A 19,317-nucleotide genomic window follows, 5' to 3' on the forward strand; every position below is an offset into this window, starting at 1 on the left:
GGCATCTGATGATGTCATAACACTGGCTGGATCAGTCTGTCTTTGAGTGAGGCAGAAGCTCTGGGGGGAAGGGTGTCTCCGCTCTCCTCCGCCTGCAGATTAACTCCTGTGTCTAACTCAGTTTTGGATTCTCTGTCTTTTAATCTCCAATTTATATGCTTAATTATTCACAAGGGGCACAAGTTAGTGCTTCTGTACAGCTTATTTTATGTGTTTTGTGTTGTTTGTGCTACTGCTGTTGACCCATCCAATAGTGTGCAACAGTCGGGTTCCAGAAGTAATAACTTCATTAATTTTCTCCATGGGGAGATTGATTTTTAACAATAACTTATAAATCTTTAAAGACAGAGCTGTTGTGAGTTTGTTAATCAATTGAATATGCGGTTGTTGAAGCCATCTGTTGAAATTATTTGAAATAATTTTTTAACAGTGGAATGTGCTGTGAAAACTACATTACCCATGATGCTGTCTCCCTACTTTCTCTGAATGCTTAAATATTTGACTAGGCCTGTATGTGACCCTGGACCACAAAACCAGTCATAAGGGTCAATTTTTTTAAAATTAAGATTTATACATCATCTGAAAGTTCAATAAATAGGCTTTCCATTGATGTATGGTTTGTTAGGATAGGACAATATTTGGCAGAGATACAACTATTTGAAAATCTGTAATCTGTGGGTGCAAACAAATCAGAATACTGGGAAAATCGCCTTTAAAGTTGTCCAACTGAAGTTCATAGCAATGCATATTACTAATCATAAATTAAGTTTTGATATATTTACAGTAGGAAATGTACTAAATATCTTCATGGAACATGATATTTACTTAATATCCTAATAATTTTGACCCATACAATGTTATTGTATTATATTATGTACCATACATTGCCATGTATTATGTTGTCTATTACTACAAATATACCCGTGCTACTTAAGACTGGTTTTGTGGTCCAGGGTCACATATGCATATTTTGCAGTAAACCTAAAATGTATTGTTTCTATAGATATAGTCAACAACTCTAAATAAATGGTTCTATATTTTTTGTTTATATAATTTTTTAATTCAGTTATGTCATTTACTTAGAATTGTAGTCCCCCTTACTAAAGTACACAGTGCCATTAAGTACACAGTCATGTACCTTTGTCTTTTTGTCTGATTTTCAAATACTTGCTTCAAATAAAAGTTTGCAATGTTGTGATTCACCTTGTAGCTCAATCATTGGTTCAAACGATTTAATAAACACTTTTTTATAACCACTATAGAAAAAATTAATGGAAAAAATACTTGCGTAACAAGTTCCGCTGAAAAAGTGGGTGGGTAATAATGCATTCTATTGCCGATCAGGGTTGGAATTTTCTGAAAATTCTACAAAATGTACCTTAAAAATTCTGTGAATATTTGCTTAGTTTTATTCTGCTGTCAGCACACATCGTTCTGTAATACTCAAAAGTTGTTGCTACTCTATAATCAGGAGCGGTAAGAATACAGGACGACTGTAAGGCAATAATTGGGTTCCCAGTGAATAGTGATCCAGTGATCCAGAAGTGTCAGCACTTGTCTCAGCTACAGGTGACCAGCTGCCCAGCTTTGTCTGGCCTCACTCCTTAGGGACAGCTGGGCCCATCAATCTGTTCCCAAAAACCCTGCACTTCACCCTGACTCCTGTAAGCACCCTTCTCTTTCTCAATACGCACTGGAAGGCTTTGTCCTGGGGACCTATCACTGGTTTTCCCTAATTAATTTGCAAACTCTTGTGAGGGTGTTTATTTTTGCTTACTTCCAAAGGCATTTTCTCAGATATTAAACATTTAAACAAACTAAAATGGATAGTTCACCCAGAAAACGTAATTAAATTGTAAATCTGACTTTCTTTATTCTGTGAAACACAAAAGGTGAATTTTTATCCTGAGTATCCCGGTCACTTTCGTCAATAAAAAGAAATGAAAACTGGGGTTGTCAAGTTTAAAAATAAATACATACTTATTTTATTTTATTTATGTATATTATTTAAAAAAATTTATTTAACTTTTTAAAAACATTTTTTATTTTATCTTTTTATTTTATATTTAGAGTTCCCAGTAGGTTATTCAAAAAATATTTAACATTTTTAAAATATTTTATTTTAGTTTCCAGTATATTATTCAAAATGTTTTAATTAAATGTTTTATTTTATTTTATTATTTCATTTCATTTTATTTATTTATTTTTTTTCATTTTGGGGCTGGATATTTTTCATAAATTCAGCTTGTGAGGTTTGGAATAACATGAGAATGACTATATATTTACAGAATTGTAATTTCTGGGTGAACTTTCCCTATAAAACCTGAATGTGAAACTTCAGTGTGCAATTGTTTTGTAGTGTATGCACTGAGGTATATGAGCCCAGCTCAGTAATGTGTGAGTCAGTTCATGTGAGGTGCTGCTAAGAACACGTGCAGCAATGGCTTTTTTCTCCCTGCAGATGGTAAGCATTGAGGGCCATTATTGTTCTCGATGTGGGGCGTCCTCTGCGGTAAAGTCTCTGGCACACTTTTAAAGACATAGTGGGTAATATATGCAGGCCTGAGCCAGTGGCCCTGGCAAAACCATTCCCCTCCCCCTCCCGAAGCTTCTTTTCTTGGAAGAGCAGACAAACATTTGTGAGTATCAGTCTTCATCCCTTGAACTTTTCTTTTTTTTCACTTTGGGAATTTGTGATGAGTTCTTTCATGTCCTGAACCATCTTCTATCAATATTATTGCATGTAACAGTAATGCCTTTCTTTGGAAGCACACTGTGTTTCTGTTTCTCTCTTTAACAGATTTTGTCAGCTGAAGACCACAGTGACACAGCAAGAGTCAACCAATCTCTTTAACACTAACAGATATTAGTGGTTTTGCTGGCAGGAGTTGAGTAGAGATGTGACAAAGTACCAAAAGGTCGACTATCTAGATACACTTGAACGGTGTCTAAAAGCATGTAGGCGACAGCCAAGTTAATCAGGAAGAGACGATCTACAGGACATTCCAGCTTTGATGTCTCAACACGTGCACTAATAGGTAAACCAACACTGATGAATCATGCCAAAAATCATAAGTAAACACCTTTTAGCAACATGAACACAGAAGCAAACAGCTACATTAACTATAAAAAATTTGAGAACAGCTTAGTCGAACAGTTTAGTTTGTGTATTGCAACAACAGCATGCCATGTGATTCTCAGCATGCCATTAGACCTGCCTATTTGTTTTGGGCTGGAGAATGATAATGCGCTTTACGGGACCCCGAGGACTGAAGCCCTCTAAAATGAGGTCTGTGATCCTGTGTTTCGATTAATACACTCAGTACAAAAAAACTAGCTGTCTCCACCCAAACATTTTACACCTGTGTTGATACTGGCAGCACTCCCTTTTCTCTAGAAATTGAAAGTTTGCTCCTCCTAAACACGTCTGTGCTGTACACCATTCTGATAAATACTGCATTAGTGGAATTCTCTGTCATGCAGGCGTGCACAGTTAATGATGACACAGCTGTAACACTTCAGAGATGGTTTAGATAGGAGGGGACGTGATGTTCAGTCATACCTGAAATCACTGTGATTCACCCTGAACTTGCCTTCAGCCCCAGTCTAACTTTTTTAATAAACGTAAAAAATGTAATCAGATTACTTGTTCATTATATGTCTGAGAGTTTGCATGTCAATACAGCACGTCTGCAACAACTTGACCAATAAATTAGGCAATAGTTTTACAAGTTTTACCACTGAATGATGCAAAAGTATAACAGGATTTACTACTAAATGATGCAAAAGATTTATGACTTATTAATGACTTATGACTTATTAATTCAGTGGAGGCTGACTCAGGAAATTATGAATAACAACCACACAGACAACGTCAAACTGCATATATTTAATTTATTCAGTCAGTCACAATATCATACGGTAAAATTAAAAGAAAAACCCTAAGATAATCTAGAGTAAATCATACATTTAAATTATATAAATTAAGTTATTCATATATTAAATAAATTGTATATAATACATTTATATATAATTTACCATAGCAAACATTACTGTGTGTGTGTGTATGTATATGTATATATATATATATATATATATATACACACACACACACATACATATATATTTAATAATTTTATTTATTTATTTACATGTGTGTGCTGTGTATTTATTATGTATAAACAAATACACACACAATATATATTTTGAAAATATTTCCATATATTTACATGTATATTAATATATAATACATAATAAATATACACAGTACACGCATATTATGTAAACAAAACTTTTATTTTGGATGCGATTAATCGCGATTAATCGTTTGACAGCACTAACACACACACACAGTTTACCATAGTAAACATATTAATGTGTCACTGTTATACAAAATAGCAGAAAGATTCTGAAAGGTCTTACTATGTTTTTAGGAAATTTTATTTACTGTGATTACTACAGTATTTACAGGAACTATGGTTACAGTACATTTTTTTCAGAGTAATGAAACATTTGCTATTTCCCATAACCCGCAGTTATTGTGTTTCGGTCTTTTCCTCAATCATGTTACTATAGTGATTTTGTGTCAGGATGCGAGCGCGCCAGGAGGAGTGTCGCTCCGCGCGGAAGGCAGGAAGCGGCGCGTGGGCAGAGTCACCGCCTGCGTCACACGCCAGGAGGGAGTTTTCCACTGACGAAAAGACTGCGCTGCTCAGCCGTCTGCTTCAGACAAGAGGAACAGCTTCAGCTGCTGCTTCAGTACGCCGAGCGCACAATAGCCACACAGACAGAACGGGATCTCTATACGGATAAACGCGCTTTCGTATCACTTGGATTATTACCGCTTCTTCTTTTCCTCTATTGTGATATACTAATGCTGATCGGACACGTTATTGGTGAGTAGCGGAGGTCCGCGCTGTTTAACGCTGCACTTGTAATGTGTCTAATAGGCAAACCTCGGTGCTGGAGTCCAGCCAGATACTTCAATGTTCTTTTGTTGGCCAGTGTAAACAGATAAAATGTGTTGTGTAACTATTTCAAATAGCGAAGGGAGAGGACATTGTTGTATGCTGCCGGTGGCATAGAAAAAAACTAACTAAAGTTTACATTATTCACCATTGTTTTGGGTTTTTAATGTAAATCAATGTATACACACATTTTGTTTCACTAATAAATCCTTAAACGATTTAGCCTATTATTTTAACCCGCATGCTTAAGTGTAGTGTATTGTTCGGAGTAGCTAAATATAAGCGTTTTCTCTGTCAAACACTTTAAATGGTTGCGGTCGCTGGGTTTGATTAAACGATCACTCTCGTAAGCAGCTGTTGTCGGTTCTGATCGGATCCACTGGCAGAATTCCAGCACTGTATGTGTGTGTAGCCTATCCGATAAGCCGTAATTGCTGGTTTGGATGTGTGTTATGCGTCGAGTGCATTCCTCGTTCACGTTTTATAGTGCTGGTGTGTCTTCTGAAGCGCGAGCGACTCCTTAAGGTGCCACACCGCATCATTTTAATAGTCTGCCTGCAGATCTGCGCTCAGCCTCACATGCACGTCCAGTCCTCAGTGACGTCACCGTGGGTGCATGCGAGGATGAATGCAGGTCTGAGGGAAACCTTACTTGATCCGAGCCCAATTTCACTTGGTTGAGTTGAATGATTGCCAATATAAATCCATACACAAATATGCGTATCTGTATACACAAATGTAAAGGATTAATTTACATCCACGTTTTCTTGCTTTAAAACCAAACATTTCTTATTCTTATGATATAACAGTTTATATGATGATTGCTGTGATTGACATCAGTCAATCACGAGGAGTGTCATCACAAGAGATTATTCAACAATTACTGACAGGTTGTGCGCGGCGTGATTGGCGTAACTGAAGTGAAAATGTAACCTAATGGTCTCATTTCACACTCTTTTGTTACATATTTACTGGATTCCATTCTGAGGTAATTCACAGTCCCTGTCGGTAGCCTAAGCAGATTGAATGTTTGAGAGTGGAAGTTTTTGCATTCACTTAAAGCTTGTATGTAAGCTTTAGTGTATTGTCAAAATACCAGCTCGGCAGCACTTGTTATTGCGATAATCTTTGCGTATTTGTGGATGTTTCGAAAGTTTGAGTGTGTTTGTGTTGCGCGTGCTTCAGTGTGAGCGAGCGCTGATTCGTGTCTCTTGCGCGACCTCACTTGGATTGTTTGTGGGAATAGTTAATATTGCTAATCGAATTTTGTTTACATACCTTGGAGTACACGTTAAACTTATCAAATAGGAACCATAAAAGATAAAAAAAAAAAAAAATTTATGTACTTGTGGGTTGATGAGGTGTGAACTTGCACGTGTACCATGGTCATTGAAATCAGTCAACTGGTTTCCTTCCCTCTTTTTTAAAGTCTTCATGCGTCTCATTTAGAGCAGTCATACCTTTTAACTGAGATGATGTCAACATCATTAGTGTACATCACATGTCATCTTTTTATTAAGCTCCCACCCACAGACTGGGTGTTCCTATTTGGTATAAGTTCAGTGTGTGGAATTTGTGCAGTTCTATTGGGGGAGGTGGAGGTCCTGATGTCTCTAAAACAGAGAAGCAGAGGAGTCCCATCTGTTTTGTCACTCTCTAGCATTCCTCCCAGTTTGTGAGGTACCAGTGAGTGCCCCAGACGTGAGCTGCTGACCCCTGAGCTCCCCCACCCTTGACACACACAAATACTCTCCCTTGGGAGTCTTAAGAGATTGGTAAAGATGGCTAGTATTTGTTTTGCCACCATTAAGTTATTCAGAACAAACTCATGCTGATGACTTCTCAAGAAAGCTACACTTTGCGCACTCTGTTGGAAGTTTGCATTTCGGATATTGATGCAAATTGTTCCTGGTGTGATGGAACAATTTGCTTTCAGTTTAGGCAGTTTCCTGAGCGCTCATATTTTCCACTCGTTGACTTAAAATGTGAGGAACGATTCACTCAAAACTGCAAAATCATTTTCCGAGGGTGTTTTAGGATATTAAAGCCAAAATAAAAGGTTTAAAATTTTTTTTTTAGATGCCACAGACCCCCAAGTTTGATAGTACTGTTAGATGTGTTAAGTAACTTATTTTAACCATTTTAATCAGTTTGTTTGTTTAATTTAATCTTATTTTTATCATTTTAAAACTTTTATATGGACCCCCTGGCACTCCCTTAAATCCCTTAAACAAACGAAGTCAGAAGTATTGTCTTTCTTAGATACTAAATTTCACGTTGGATGCCAGTAAAGTAAACTGTTGTACTCTGTAGCCGTACGTGTGGTGTTTAAAGATCTTTGTCTGTGTATTTCTAATTTGGAAATGCATATTTTGATGAAGAGAGTCCATACAGCTGTATGACACAAATCTTAATCTCCACCCTAATAATGTAATCTGTGATGACTTGTGACGCCTCATCAGGTGTTTTTATAGATGTTTTTGTCTGAGGTGGTTCCTCTTGGGCAATAGCGGTCTGGACTACACAGACACATCTGGGATAAGATAGACTATTACAGAATGTGTCGCCGTTGCCAGGGGAGCTGGAGACATCGCATTATTTATTTGTTTAAAGTTCTCGCCGGCTACCCTCCTCCCACATCAGTGCGCGCTCCTATTTGGGATGAATGTGTACTCTGCATGGGTTGAGGTTTAGGAACAGAATGTCTCTGGCGTAGCTGAACATCTAGAGTGATGATCAGCACAACACACGACTCCCTCCTCCCCCTGCTGGTCAGCTTTTAAGAACTGCAGTCAGGGTGAGTTGTGGAATCTGGATTTGATTCCACTAATCTCGCAAGGGTTTTTACACCATCTTTCGCAGCCTGTTATCGTAGTCGCACTTTTTAGATGAGGTACATGCTGCTGATTATCATCTGGATGGAAGCCGTGAGCTGGAGGGGCAAAGTCAACACTCTTGCATAAGATCAGGTTGGGATTCCACAGTTTGCTGCTTTTTGAAAGCAGGACAGTGGGAGCGGGGAGTTCGAGAAGTTTTAATGAAGCCTTTGTGTTTAACTTGTGCTACATTAAACTGCAATGAGCCTGCTGACAACGGATCCGGTTTCAGAAGTCCGCTGCTTTTGTGGCCATTCTCGCTTTGTGCACGAGATTTATTTCCGCTGTCCTTAGTGACAACAGCATTGAGAATACCTCATCAGTGCACTGCCTTTATTGGAATGGCAGCCCTGCATAATTTATGCTCCAGTGTGAACGTTTCACCTGCTCAGAGCTTCTGGGATACTTTGCCGGTGACAGCTTCTGCCTGGATGTGAAATCCAGACCTGCTCTGTAGCAGATTTATGTGTTTTGACTGCTCACTTTTTTTATTTGTGAGATTCTCACTCATATTTCTAGTCGCCGCTGATGTTGGAGTGCAACAGGACAAGCTCCAGATTGACCTCCAGCTGAGCCCCCCGCATCCCCCCTCTCTTGTTCCAGGGATTAGCTCATCGTCATTGTTTCTGCCCGTTAGGCAAGATTAACAAATCAATGTGTCAGGTAGGCTGCAGTCAAGAGACAATGACCCACTTCTAACACCCAGGTTTCTCCCTCTCTCTCCCCCCTCTGTCTCTGTGGCGTCCTACCCCTCTCCTCACTGTCCAGAGTCCTTAATTAAAAATCCTCTGCTTGCTAGGCATGCATGCCGTCCTCAGGGATTCTGTCTTTGTTAAATGAAGGTAAACTCGAGTGAGAACGAGCACCGGATACCATGTGCAGGTACAAAGCGTGAGTGGATTGTGTCTTGAAACGTGACGGTGGGAAAAGGCGCAATGCAATTTACTAGTCAAATGAGCAGATGAGGATGAGTCTTCTCCTCTTGTGTGGCCAAAGTCAAGTGTCAAGTTCTCTCTCGTCACCTTGCCGTTTATATACAGAGATTTTCCTGTGGGCTTGTCTGTGCAGAATGCTGCTTGTTTTCAATCAAGACGTAGCATGTAAGGGTTCACGCTCCCCGAGCTGGCTCTGTTCGCATGCAAATCAGGACAGATCTGGACACATACTGTTTGCAATAAAAATAGATCATGTCCTTTCGCGTGTCCTGCTGTTTTCAAGCAAGTCAGCTGTTTGCTGTGTCTTTTGTCCTGAGTATGGCACAAACTATTGTGTAACTTTCCAACTATATTTCCTCTTGTCAGGGTTGCTGTTGACTGGTGTTGCATGAGCAGATAAGTTTGACTTGTGGAAGATATTGTCAGGTTCAGACGAAGATAAAGACTCACCTTCTGCTTTTTGGCAGTGATATTTGGCAGCCGGGGAGAGATGGCTGAATGTGCAGACAGCACAGACGTGCCCTCGATGTCTGGCACATTTGCGACTGCAGCACTAATGTGTGAAACACACATGCACAGGGATAGAAGTTCTGCTTGTAAACAAGGCAATCTGTGGGAAAAGGAAGTCTACACACTCTTGTCTAAAGATTAGGGATCAACAAATATTAATTTCCTATTATGGGCAATAACAAAAAATCACCAAAATTAAAATTCTATATTATTTTGCTTTGTATAAATTAAAAAGTATAAGTTAATAAACAAGGCTACATTAAGGCATCTCAATTATAATGTGTAAAAAAAAAATTATATTTTGTAATTTGCTAGGTAGCATTAGTTATACAAATGCATTATTGAATGCTAACACTGGTGAAAGTCAGTTAATTAGAGTTTTTTTTAAAATACAGTGGCACCAAAAAGTAGTAGTTTGCTTTAATAAAACTACCAATAATCAAGTGCCAAGTTTGATTAATAGACAACAGCAGACTACTATTGAGTCATATTGTGTTAATCACACTCTAAATGGCAGGGATGATTCAGTGTCATTTTGGCTCTTTATTATTTTTTTGTCATAGACCAAAATCATGAGCTGTATAATCTGCCAGTCACGACCGTCTGTCACTTTTTCTTCAAAGTGGCTTTCTTGCTGGGAACAAGACTTGTTCTAAAACACTTATTTACTGCTCATTATCCCTTAGTCTTCTGGGGGGAAAAATGCACTTTCTTAGTCCAGTTAGCATAGGATGGCTAGCTGTCACATCTTAAGTTTAATTTTTGTCCGTTCACTCAAGCAGCAGTGAAAACTCTTATCTCTAAATCAAACTGTTTCCTCCTTTCCCATTTTCCTTCCTTCCTTCCATTCTGCCTGTTTCAGCAGGAACGTGTCTAAGCTGTGGAGTGCATCGAGAGGCCGAGCCTGAGATGAACTAGCTGACTGGGGTTTAGAGAAACAAACGAGTTCGCAGCCACCAGTATCAAATGATGGTTTTGTGTAAATGCCACTGTGCTGCACCGGCTCTGACCCTTAAAAGCTGGTGGGCACCGGCTAGACTCTTCCTGCCAATGGATTGATTGCTTTTATTGCCCAATAAGCAACCTCTCCACAGGAGCAGCAACAAATGCAGTCTGGGCTTACATAAACATGTTTACTGTGCCAAGCTGTACACACATTTACTACAGAGTCTCATAAAATGCATTTAGCAGCTGTGTAAAGCGTAATTGCCGCTACCAGTTCTGGGATGTGTGTTTTTTGAGTGGGGTAACCTAAATTTTCCCTCCTCACTAATGTGGCTATGTAATCAACCCCCATCCTAATCAATGTATTTGTCTAAGCGATTGGATTTAGAAGTGGGTGAAGGGTCTGGTAATTGTTGACTTGCACCAGAGGGACGTGATTGATTGCTTCCTGTTTTTCTCGCCGCTCAGAGGCAGCATAAAGCGCGGTCAGCTGCTTGTTTGGAGAGTAATGCTCATAGCCTGCATTTAAAAACCTCACTGGACATTTAGCTTCTATTAGGACAATAACAGCACTACATTGAATGATAACATCTAGGCGCTACTTGCAATATCGATACCATTTCCATTGCAAAACAAATTAGCTGATGGACAAAGGCAGATTGCATGAAAGTACAATTAAAATTTTTTGCCCTTTTAGCACTCTTGTAATGCTTTTCTGTCTTTGCTTGTTACCCACAGATCACCAAACGCTAGCGCCATGAGCGGGGTTCTCAAGAGGAAGTATGAGGAGGTGGAGGAGGACCCGTGCTACTCTTCCTCCTCTCCTTCCTCTCTATCCTCCTCTGCCTACTCAGAGTGGGACTCAGATGGGGAGAGCTGCTACTCTGACACCCTGGATTCGACCCCCAGCAACCCCAGCTCCCCAGCAACATCCTTAAACAGTGAGTTTTCCCTCTTGAAGTACTAATTTATTCTCTGATTAAAGGTTAAGAAGTGGTTCTTATTTAAAGGAATACAGTAGTTCACCCAAAAATTTTAATTTGCTGAATTTACTCACCCGTAGCCCATCTAAGATGTAGAAGAGTTTATTAATCGTAACAGATTTGGAGAAATTTAGCATTACATCATTTGCTCACCAATGGATCCTTTGCAGTGAATGGGTGCCGTCAGAATGAGAGTCCAAATAGCTGATACAATCATCACAATCCACAAGTAATCAACTCCAGTCAATCAATTTAAGTCTTGAAGCAAAAAACTGTTTTTGTAAGAAACTTTTGGAATCATTCTGACGGCACCCATTCACTGCAGAGGATCCATTGGTGAGCATGTGATGTAATGCTAAATTCTCCAAATCTGTTTTGATGAAGAAACAAACTAGTTTACATTATGGATGGCCTGAGGGTGAGTACATTTTCAGCAAATGTTCATTTTTGGGTGAACTATTCCTTTAAGGTGGAATCGTCAAACTCACATTTCCATTGATATTTCTTATGCATAAGGTCTGTAAGGCTTATCTCAACCAGGTGTCCTACCTGATAAGGTGATATTGAGATACGGGAGGGTGCAAGATTAATTGCATGGATGCAACTAATTACAGGATGTTTTGATGCATGCCCCATTCACGAGGTCACCTCCTCCAGGCCCGTCATCCAGGTTGTTGGGGTGAGTCAGGGTAGGGAAAGCAAACAGTTGTGAGTTTCCCAGGATGGCAGGGCAGGGAGCCAGCGAGTGTGCCATGTGACAGAGACAGAATGAACGCAGAGCTTTGTCTGAGCACCGGGCATGAACCCAGCACAGGTGCTGAGAAAGACAGAGGGGCACGGAGCAGGAAGGCAAGGATGAAGAGAAAAGGAAGGGAAACGATACGGCTGTCTGCTTGAGTTTATGAAGCAAAGTCAGAGAATGGAGCATTGTCAGGGTAGACGGCATATTTAATTTGACGGGAATGAGAACAAAGCTAAGTGACAGACATATGCTACCATTCTAAAGTTTGTGGTCAGTAAGTGTTTTTGTGCTGTTTTGTCAGGATTCTTTGATATAAGAAAGTAAAAATAGAAAGTTCAAAAGAACAGCATTTATTTGAAATAGAAGTCTTTATGAATGTCTGTCTTTTCCCTCTATATCAATTTAATGCATTCTTGCTGAATAAAATAATTTGACCCAAAATGACCCAAACTTTTAAACAGTAGTGTACAGTCTGTTCAGTAGCTTGCACGTCTAATATTCACAAACCATGTTTTCTGGAGTTTTTTGTATGTATTTTCAGTGTTGCATAATGATTGGCACCAACACACTCAAAAGTACAAACTACTGAACATGCTCTTTGCCTGTCCCTCAGTGACTTAAAATAAAACATGCCTCTACCCTGACTAAGAACCATAGAGTATCAATTTTTGAGCATATTAGATGGATAAAGTCACCAGAATTAGACTGTCTTGTTGCATAACTTGTTTACTCTAATTCATAAGGTCACCAATACCAACTTGATAATACATAAAGCTGCTTTGTTCTTTAAGCAATAACATGGCGTTGTATTTCTGAGATGGTCCTGTCTATATATGAGGGCATATGAGAGCATTTGTGGTTTCCATCATACATTTTTTTTTTCCCCCATTAGATGAGCAAAACATATTTGCACAAGCTTCTAGATAGGAAAACGTGCAAGGATGAGTTCCCAGCTTTGCAAGTCTAATATAAACCAGCTGCAGGGACAGTAAGATCCATCTCCTTCATTCCCTTCAGATAACAATCGGTGGGCTGGTGGCCCTGAGGGAGAATGTGCTTCTCTCTCTCAGAGGCTAACAATTCGACATCAAGTATTCCTGCACAGAGCTCAAGGACTTTGAGTAAAGAAAATATGGTTTTCTTGTTTCAAGAAGAGAATTCCTCTCTTTGAGATGCTTTAACCACTGACATTATTCGGTGAATGCAGATTTTTGGCTGGTTGTAGGAATAATTTGCAAGGAATGTGCAGACAGATGGCCCGTCTTCTATAAAGTTATGATGTTATTAAATAGCAAGTTTAAGTCTTGAGTGCCCTCACCACTTCCAAAAGCCTCAAACTTCCAGATCCTCCGGCTGCTGGCTTGTGATTTTGAATGCTTAACTCTCCCGGCACACTTCAGTGCCAAGGGAAAATTCCTGGGTGGATTGTTTGTCAGACATGAGCGAAGAGGAATGCAGTTGTCTTCGCATATGACTGGATTAGACTGAAAACTATTAGCTAAACTATTTGCACATCTGTTCTGATGTTCAGTGGTGGAATATGCTTGTTTTAGTATGACTGAATAGCACTGAGCTGATTTGCTGTGTGTAGCCTGCCATCTAGTGCCGATTTAGTACATCCGCAACAATAACGTTAATGTGATCTTGATGTTTACACAAGAGACTCACCCACTCCAAGTCTTCCCATTAGGCTTGGCACACTTCCTACTCAAATACTCCCCAATGAGATACTAGGAACAGAACTTTCTTTTTTCCCCCCACCACTCTCTTTTCTCTCTCTCTCAGACATGTGCTCCTAATTTTCCATTAAGAAATTCCAAGCATGAATTTCCGTGAATGTATTCGCCTGCTGTTTTCCACTTAATGTTTTCTTTTCAAGTTCTCCACAAGCCTGAACGTCTTATATTTATCCTCTCGCTCTTTCTCTCTTTCCTCAGCCACATCTATCCTGAAGAAGGCCAAGCGCTCACGGCGAGGCAACGTGCAGTTTGACCAGGTTACGGTCTTCTTCTTTCCTCGCTGTCAGGGCTTCACCAGCGTGCCCAGCCGGGGAGGTTGCACCCTTGGCATGGTGCAGAGGCACAGTGCCCAGCGCCGCTACTCAATAGCGGAGTTTGCCATAGCACAGCGCCACCTACGGCGAGAGAAAATCAGAAACCGATTGAGGGAGGAAAAACTGGAAGCTCTTAAGCTGAAGGTATTTTTGCGCTTAATTTTCTCAAATTGTTGTGAAACATGAGGTTTTAAAGTCGTAATCATGTAAATATCCTTTTTTTTCTGTGCAGCTTACCAAAAATGGTACCCAGGAGTCCGAAGAGGCTGACGGGTTGACTATCGATGACATCCCAGAGGATGAAATTGACCTCAGTGGAGTAAACTTGGATGACGGCTCCTTCCTGCATCCCTACCCCTCCAAGAGAAGATACGGCATCCTCAAAGCCGCTGGCGTGAAGAAAATCGATAAAGATGAGAAGCGTCAACTGCATGACTTGCGTACGTCGAGAGAAGACTGCGGATGCGACTGCCAGGGCTTCTGCGAGCCGGAGACCTGCAACTGTAGTTTGGCTGGGATCAAATGTCAGGTGAGCGATTCAGTCCCGACAGACTTCTTTTAGAATATGCCATCCCAAGGTTATGGCTAATATTTACAGATATCATTCCTGTAGCTCAAACTGTACAGAATGACGCAAGAAACATCAAAGTCATGGGGTTATACATGAACTGACCAAATCAGCTAAAATTAATATTTTGTGTGTTTTTATAGGATGCTTTAAAATGATCAAAAGTGACAGTAAAGTCATTTCTTTCATGCTGCTGAAAATTCATAGAAATAAGTTACACTTTAATATATATTAAAATACAAAACACTTATTGTAAACTGTAATATTTCACAATATTAATGTATTCAATTACTGTATTATATTACTGTGATCAAATAAATGCAGCCTTGGTGAGCATAAGATACTACTTTCAAAAAAGTAAAAATTAACTTAAAATTAAAGTAAAATTTTTTTTTCCAAATGGTAGTGTATATTATCATATTTTAATGCTCAAAAAATTATAAAAATTATATGCAACAAACTTTTTTACATTTTTATTTATAATTTTTTTTTTTTTACATTTTTATTTATTTACTAAATATTCTTTTAATTTAAATCTTAAACTACTATTAAAATCAATTCAGGTAGTTAAATACATGTCTTTAAAAAGTATATTATATTTATAAAGTTAAAATAGTTCAAATGCCACATGTAATTGTATTCTAATACTGCGTTCTATATACACTTTCTTCATACATTAATGTAATGTTTCTTGGCTTCACAGATGGACCATTCATCCTTCCCATGTGGCTGCACTAAAGATGGCTGTGGGAACACGGCAGGCCGCATCGAGTTCAACTCCAGCCGAGTTCAGACCCACTACATCCACACCATCATGAAGCTAGAGCTGGAGAAGCGTTTGGAAGAGCACATGCCAGAGAGCAAAACCCCCTCTGAAGATCTGCCAGACTGCAGTTCCCCAATCCACCCAGCAGAGAGCAGCACCACGCCAGACAGACCCACGTTTCACTTCAACTCGGAGCTAGTAGCCGTGGGCGAGAACAGCTGTAGCAGCGACATGACCGATTCGTCCAGTTCTTCAGGCCAGAGCGAGGACTCCGAAAACGCTCAGAGCGAGCAGTCGCCGCTAGACGTTGACGAAAACGGACTTACGAGAATCCTAAGCTTCAGCGACACAGACAATGAGGACTGTTCTGTCAGGGAGCACAACAACAACAACAACTGTGACTACCAGCAGAAAAAGAGCGAGTCCATGGGCTACGGCATCTTCAGCGCGACAGACGACAAGCTTAGCACGTCACAAACGGACAACAGCCACATGGCCATGTCTGAGCTCCTAGACGAGAACGCTAATCAAGCTAACGGTCTGTTCCACAGCGGCTCCGTCCCCCACACGCCCTCGCCCTCCATCGATCACTCGGCCAGCTACATGGACCTGAGCCTCTCATCCGAATCAGACCTGGAGTTCTTCGACGGCTTTCCTTGCCTTGGACCGAGCTCGTTGTACAACTCCTTAAAGGAGTACGAACACATGGACAACTTCTTTCAGTTCCAGTTGCCTACTTACCCCAGCCTTCCGCAGGCTGCCGACCCGGGCACATGTCTCCTGGAGTCTCTGATTGGCTTGTCGGATTCGGTCCCAGAACCTCCGGCAACCTTCACGGACAATCAAATGCTTGAAGATGCCATGAAGCTTTCAGTGATGGAGTCTGTAAAAGTCTAACGGGGGGCTCTTCTGTACAAATGAACTAGGGGATTGTAAATGAATGCTATGTGTTTTGTTTTTCTTTACTTCATGAATGGAGACCCTCCATCCCCGGATATCAATCTTTGCATTATCTGCCTTTACGATGTTAGCAAAGCATTAAGTTATTATAACAAGCTTTATTATCATTATTGCCATTGCTGTGGCAGCTAACATTTCAGTTCAAAAACAAGCCTGGCCGACTGATTTTTGAATATTTGTACATATGGCCAGGAAGGTGAAGAACTTCTCGCCTACATTGGTGGTATTATCAACATTTACCATTATTATTATTGCTAAGGTTATTTATATGAATCCAGAAGGGGCACCAGTGGGAGTCATAATGCTGATTATGTATCTCAGGGACTTTTTCTAGCTTTCAGAAGCAATGCATTTTGACCATCGCTGTTATTAGGCGTTTTTCAGAGAATTTCCACCAAAACAAACAGCATTTAAATGGCCCCGTTTTGGAGGGGCTTCTGTCTCAGTCGTTTTTTGGACTTGAGATGGTGGTCTGTACTTATTTTGCAAAGCTAGAGGAAGACTCCTGTTCCACAAAACGGCTCCTTGGGATTTTTAAACGGTACACAAATCCCACCAGAGGCTCCTCAGTTAGCACTTTATCTGTGAAAAAAATGAACAGAGCACAGATGGGTCAACATCACGTCGGCCCCGTCGCCTCTGAATCTGAGATTGTTTTCATGCCATCTTTTTGGTGTTGGATCATCAGCACAAGGTGGAGAAAAGTGAACCTTTTTCTTTTAATTTATTCTACACGCCGCAGATATCGCGTAATGCAACTGTGAGATCTGTTGACCATTCTTTCGAATTGCTTTTATTTATTCTTACCGATTTATTTATTTTTTCTCCGAACGCCAGCTGAATATTATCTGAGCCACACTGTGCTCTTGAGAAGTGGAAATAATGCAGCTTGTTCACGTTTCTCACCTACATTAACCTGTGTGAAGCACGTCTTTATGTTTCAGCTGTCGAGGAAGGGGCACCAACTGCAAAGTATTTAATAATCTATTCCATTACTATGAAGTAACACTTTTGGTTGTTATTTCACATTTAGCATTTCAGCATTAGAACTTAATTTATTCATGGTTCGGGCAATAAAGAGAACGGTGTGCTTAACAAAAGAAAAGTTGAGTCTTTGTGCCTGTTAACACGAGGAGCCGCTTGAGATGATGCTGTATAACCTACCTATTGATTAAAAATAATCCGTTTCCGATGACTTTGCCTGTGATATAGAGAATTAACATTTTGTAACTATGTAGATTTGAGAGAATTCTAATCTGTTTATTGACAAATTATTTTATTAAGAAATCCACATTGTTCTTCAAATATCGAAACATTTGTAATATATTAATAGAGCTAAATCTACGCTTGAAAAATGTATTCTGGCCAGGCATAAAGTGGGGGTTTACTTACGATGTAACTACCTAAACAAATTTACCAAGATTGTACTCCGACTGGTTGGGTGAACACAACTGACAACATGAATTGTGGGTATAAATTAAGTAGTTTCAAAAACGTTTTGTTGAAAAAACCTGCATATATTATGCAACGTGTATCATATGCAAATTTGTGTTGCCCATATGGTTTCCACTTCTCAGTGAAGAAGTTTGTATGTTTCTGAATGAGTTTTGAGGAAATGAATCGATGTACATATCTGACCATCCAGACTTTAGCTGTCGGCGCAGAGATATTTGACCCGATAGGAGCATTTGCATGCAACACCCGTTCATTTGTCTCAGTACTACATGCGTTTAGAGCAAAAAAATGCACAATCAGAAATGTATTTGCTTCATTTTTGCCTTCATTCTTGAAGCTAATAACTTCATTCATTGAGTCCAGCTTCTTATCCCCTTGTAAAGATGCATCACCTCATCATCGCCATGAAATGGAAATGATCGGTATTTATTAGCCATGATGTATGTTTTGTTCTGATGCTTTTCAAAGTGTTTCTTACTTCTGCCTTTTTTGTTGTATATATTTTCTGCTTCAACGAAACTAAAGACAAAACCAAGCAGTTCTTTTATATTATATATTTTCACGCTTAACAGTTTCAAGCTGTTCATTTCATTCGAGCCATTTGACAGTACTTTGTCCCTTCAAAATAAAAGTCAAGCTTTTTCTTATATCTGCCATTGTTTGTCTTCTTTTGTGTATTGCGAGTGTGTGGGTGATAAGTTTGTAAATCAAAAATATGACCACTGAGCCCTAATATACAAATATTTTTAAAAAAATTATAAAAAGTTGCTTTAAAGGCCAGCCTTTGAATTTTTTTTCAGCTAAATAAATTTGTTTTAAAGCCATAAACTAAACCATTCTAACGCTCCTGATGTTTCTTACCATTAAAAGTGTTATGTTTATGGTCTCCCTGTAGGTGGTGCTGCTGTCTACTAAAAGAAAAAGACGAGTTTCTGAAGAAAAAATGTGATTCCTTATAAAATATGACAATTTTAAAAACACAAACTATACAAATATACTGCTTTGTCACTGAAGAATTAAACCATTTGGTTGTTTTTAATGACATGAAGAACTCAAAACAACTTCACACATGATACATTGTCTCCATTGCCACTTCTTTCTAAACTCTTTTATTTCAATAAATACATGTATTGAAGAACCAAGACAGAATTAAAGTAAATGAATAGTTCACATGTGTCCATGAGTACTGAAGATAGACAAACACAGCGGGCCTTTACACTGATCTGAAATCAGCCCTGCTGATAGCAAAAGTAGACTCCAACACATTCATTTGACATCAAATGTGAGCTGATCTTTAAAAGAAATAACTTAAGAGTTTTAGGTGCAAATGAGTCAAATATGGGCATGAAATAAAATTGAAAAAAAAAAAAAAAAAGTTAACTGAAACCTGTGTGAGTGGTCTAATTTAACACTGCATGCTGTTGTGTTGCTCTGCCAAGGCACCTGAAATATGGGAAATTTTGAAATTGGCAACAAAAAAGTATATATATATATATATATAATTACGTAAATAATATTTCTCTTCAGGGCTTCTGTAATTTTTTGCATTTGTCGATT

General features: G+C 39.3%; 1 protein-coding gene across 3 annotated transcripts; it reads left to right on the plus strand.

Moving 5' to 3' along the window:
• The first annotated feature begins 4,615 nt into the window (after positions 1-4,615).
• On the plus strand, positions 4,616-18,407 carry LOC107741006 (cysteine/serine-rich nuclear protein 1-like). Of its 3 annotated transcripts, none has more exons than XM_016553581.1 (5): positions 4,616-4,895; positions 10,972-11,174; positions 13,896-14,155; positions 14,244-14,540; positions 15,283-18,407. In XM_016553581.1, exons 2-5 carry the CDS (start codon positions 10,991-10,993, stop codon positions 16,240-16,242), a joined length of 1,701 nt encoding a protein of 566 aa, XP_016409067.1. In that variant the 5' UTR covers positions 4,616-4,895; positions 10,972-10,990; the 3' UTR covers positions 16,243-18,407. The 3 variants fall into 3 exon arrangements, with proteins under 3 accessions (XP_016409067.1, XP_016409069.1, XP_016409068.1); XM_016553583.1 differs by lacking the exon at positions 4,616-4,895 and adding an exon at positions 5,536-5,601; XM_016553582.1 differs by lacking the exon at positions 4,616-4,895 and adding an exon at positions 5,636-5,955.
• Positions 18,408-19,317: the final 910 nt, after the last annotated feature.

Source organism: Sinocyclocheilus rhinocerous, unplaced genomic scaffold (genome assembly GCF_001515625.1).
Source record: "Sinocyclocheilus rhinocerous isolate Xijiao unplaced genomic scaffold, SAMN03320098_v1.1 scaffold2000, whole genome shotgun sequence".
NCBI classification, from domain to species: Eukaryota; Metazoa; Chordata; class Actinopteri; order Cypriniformes; family Cyprinidae; genus Sinocyclocheilus; species Sinocyclocheilus rhinocerous.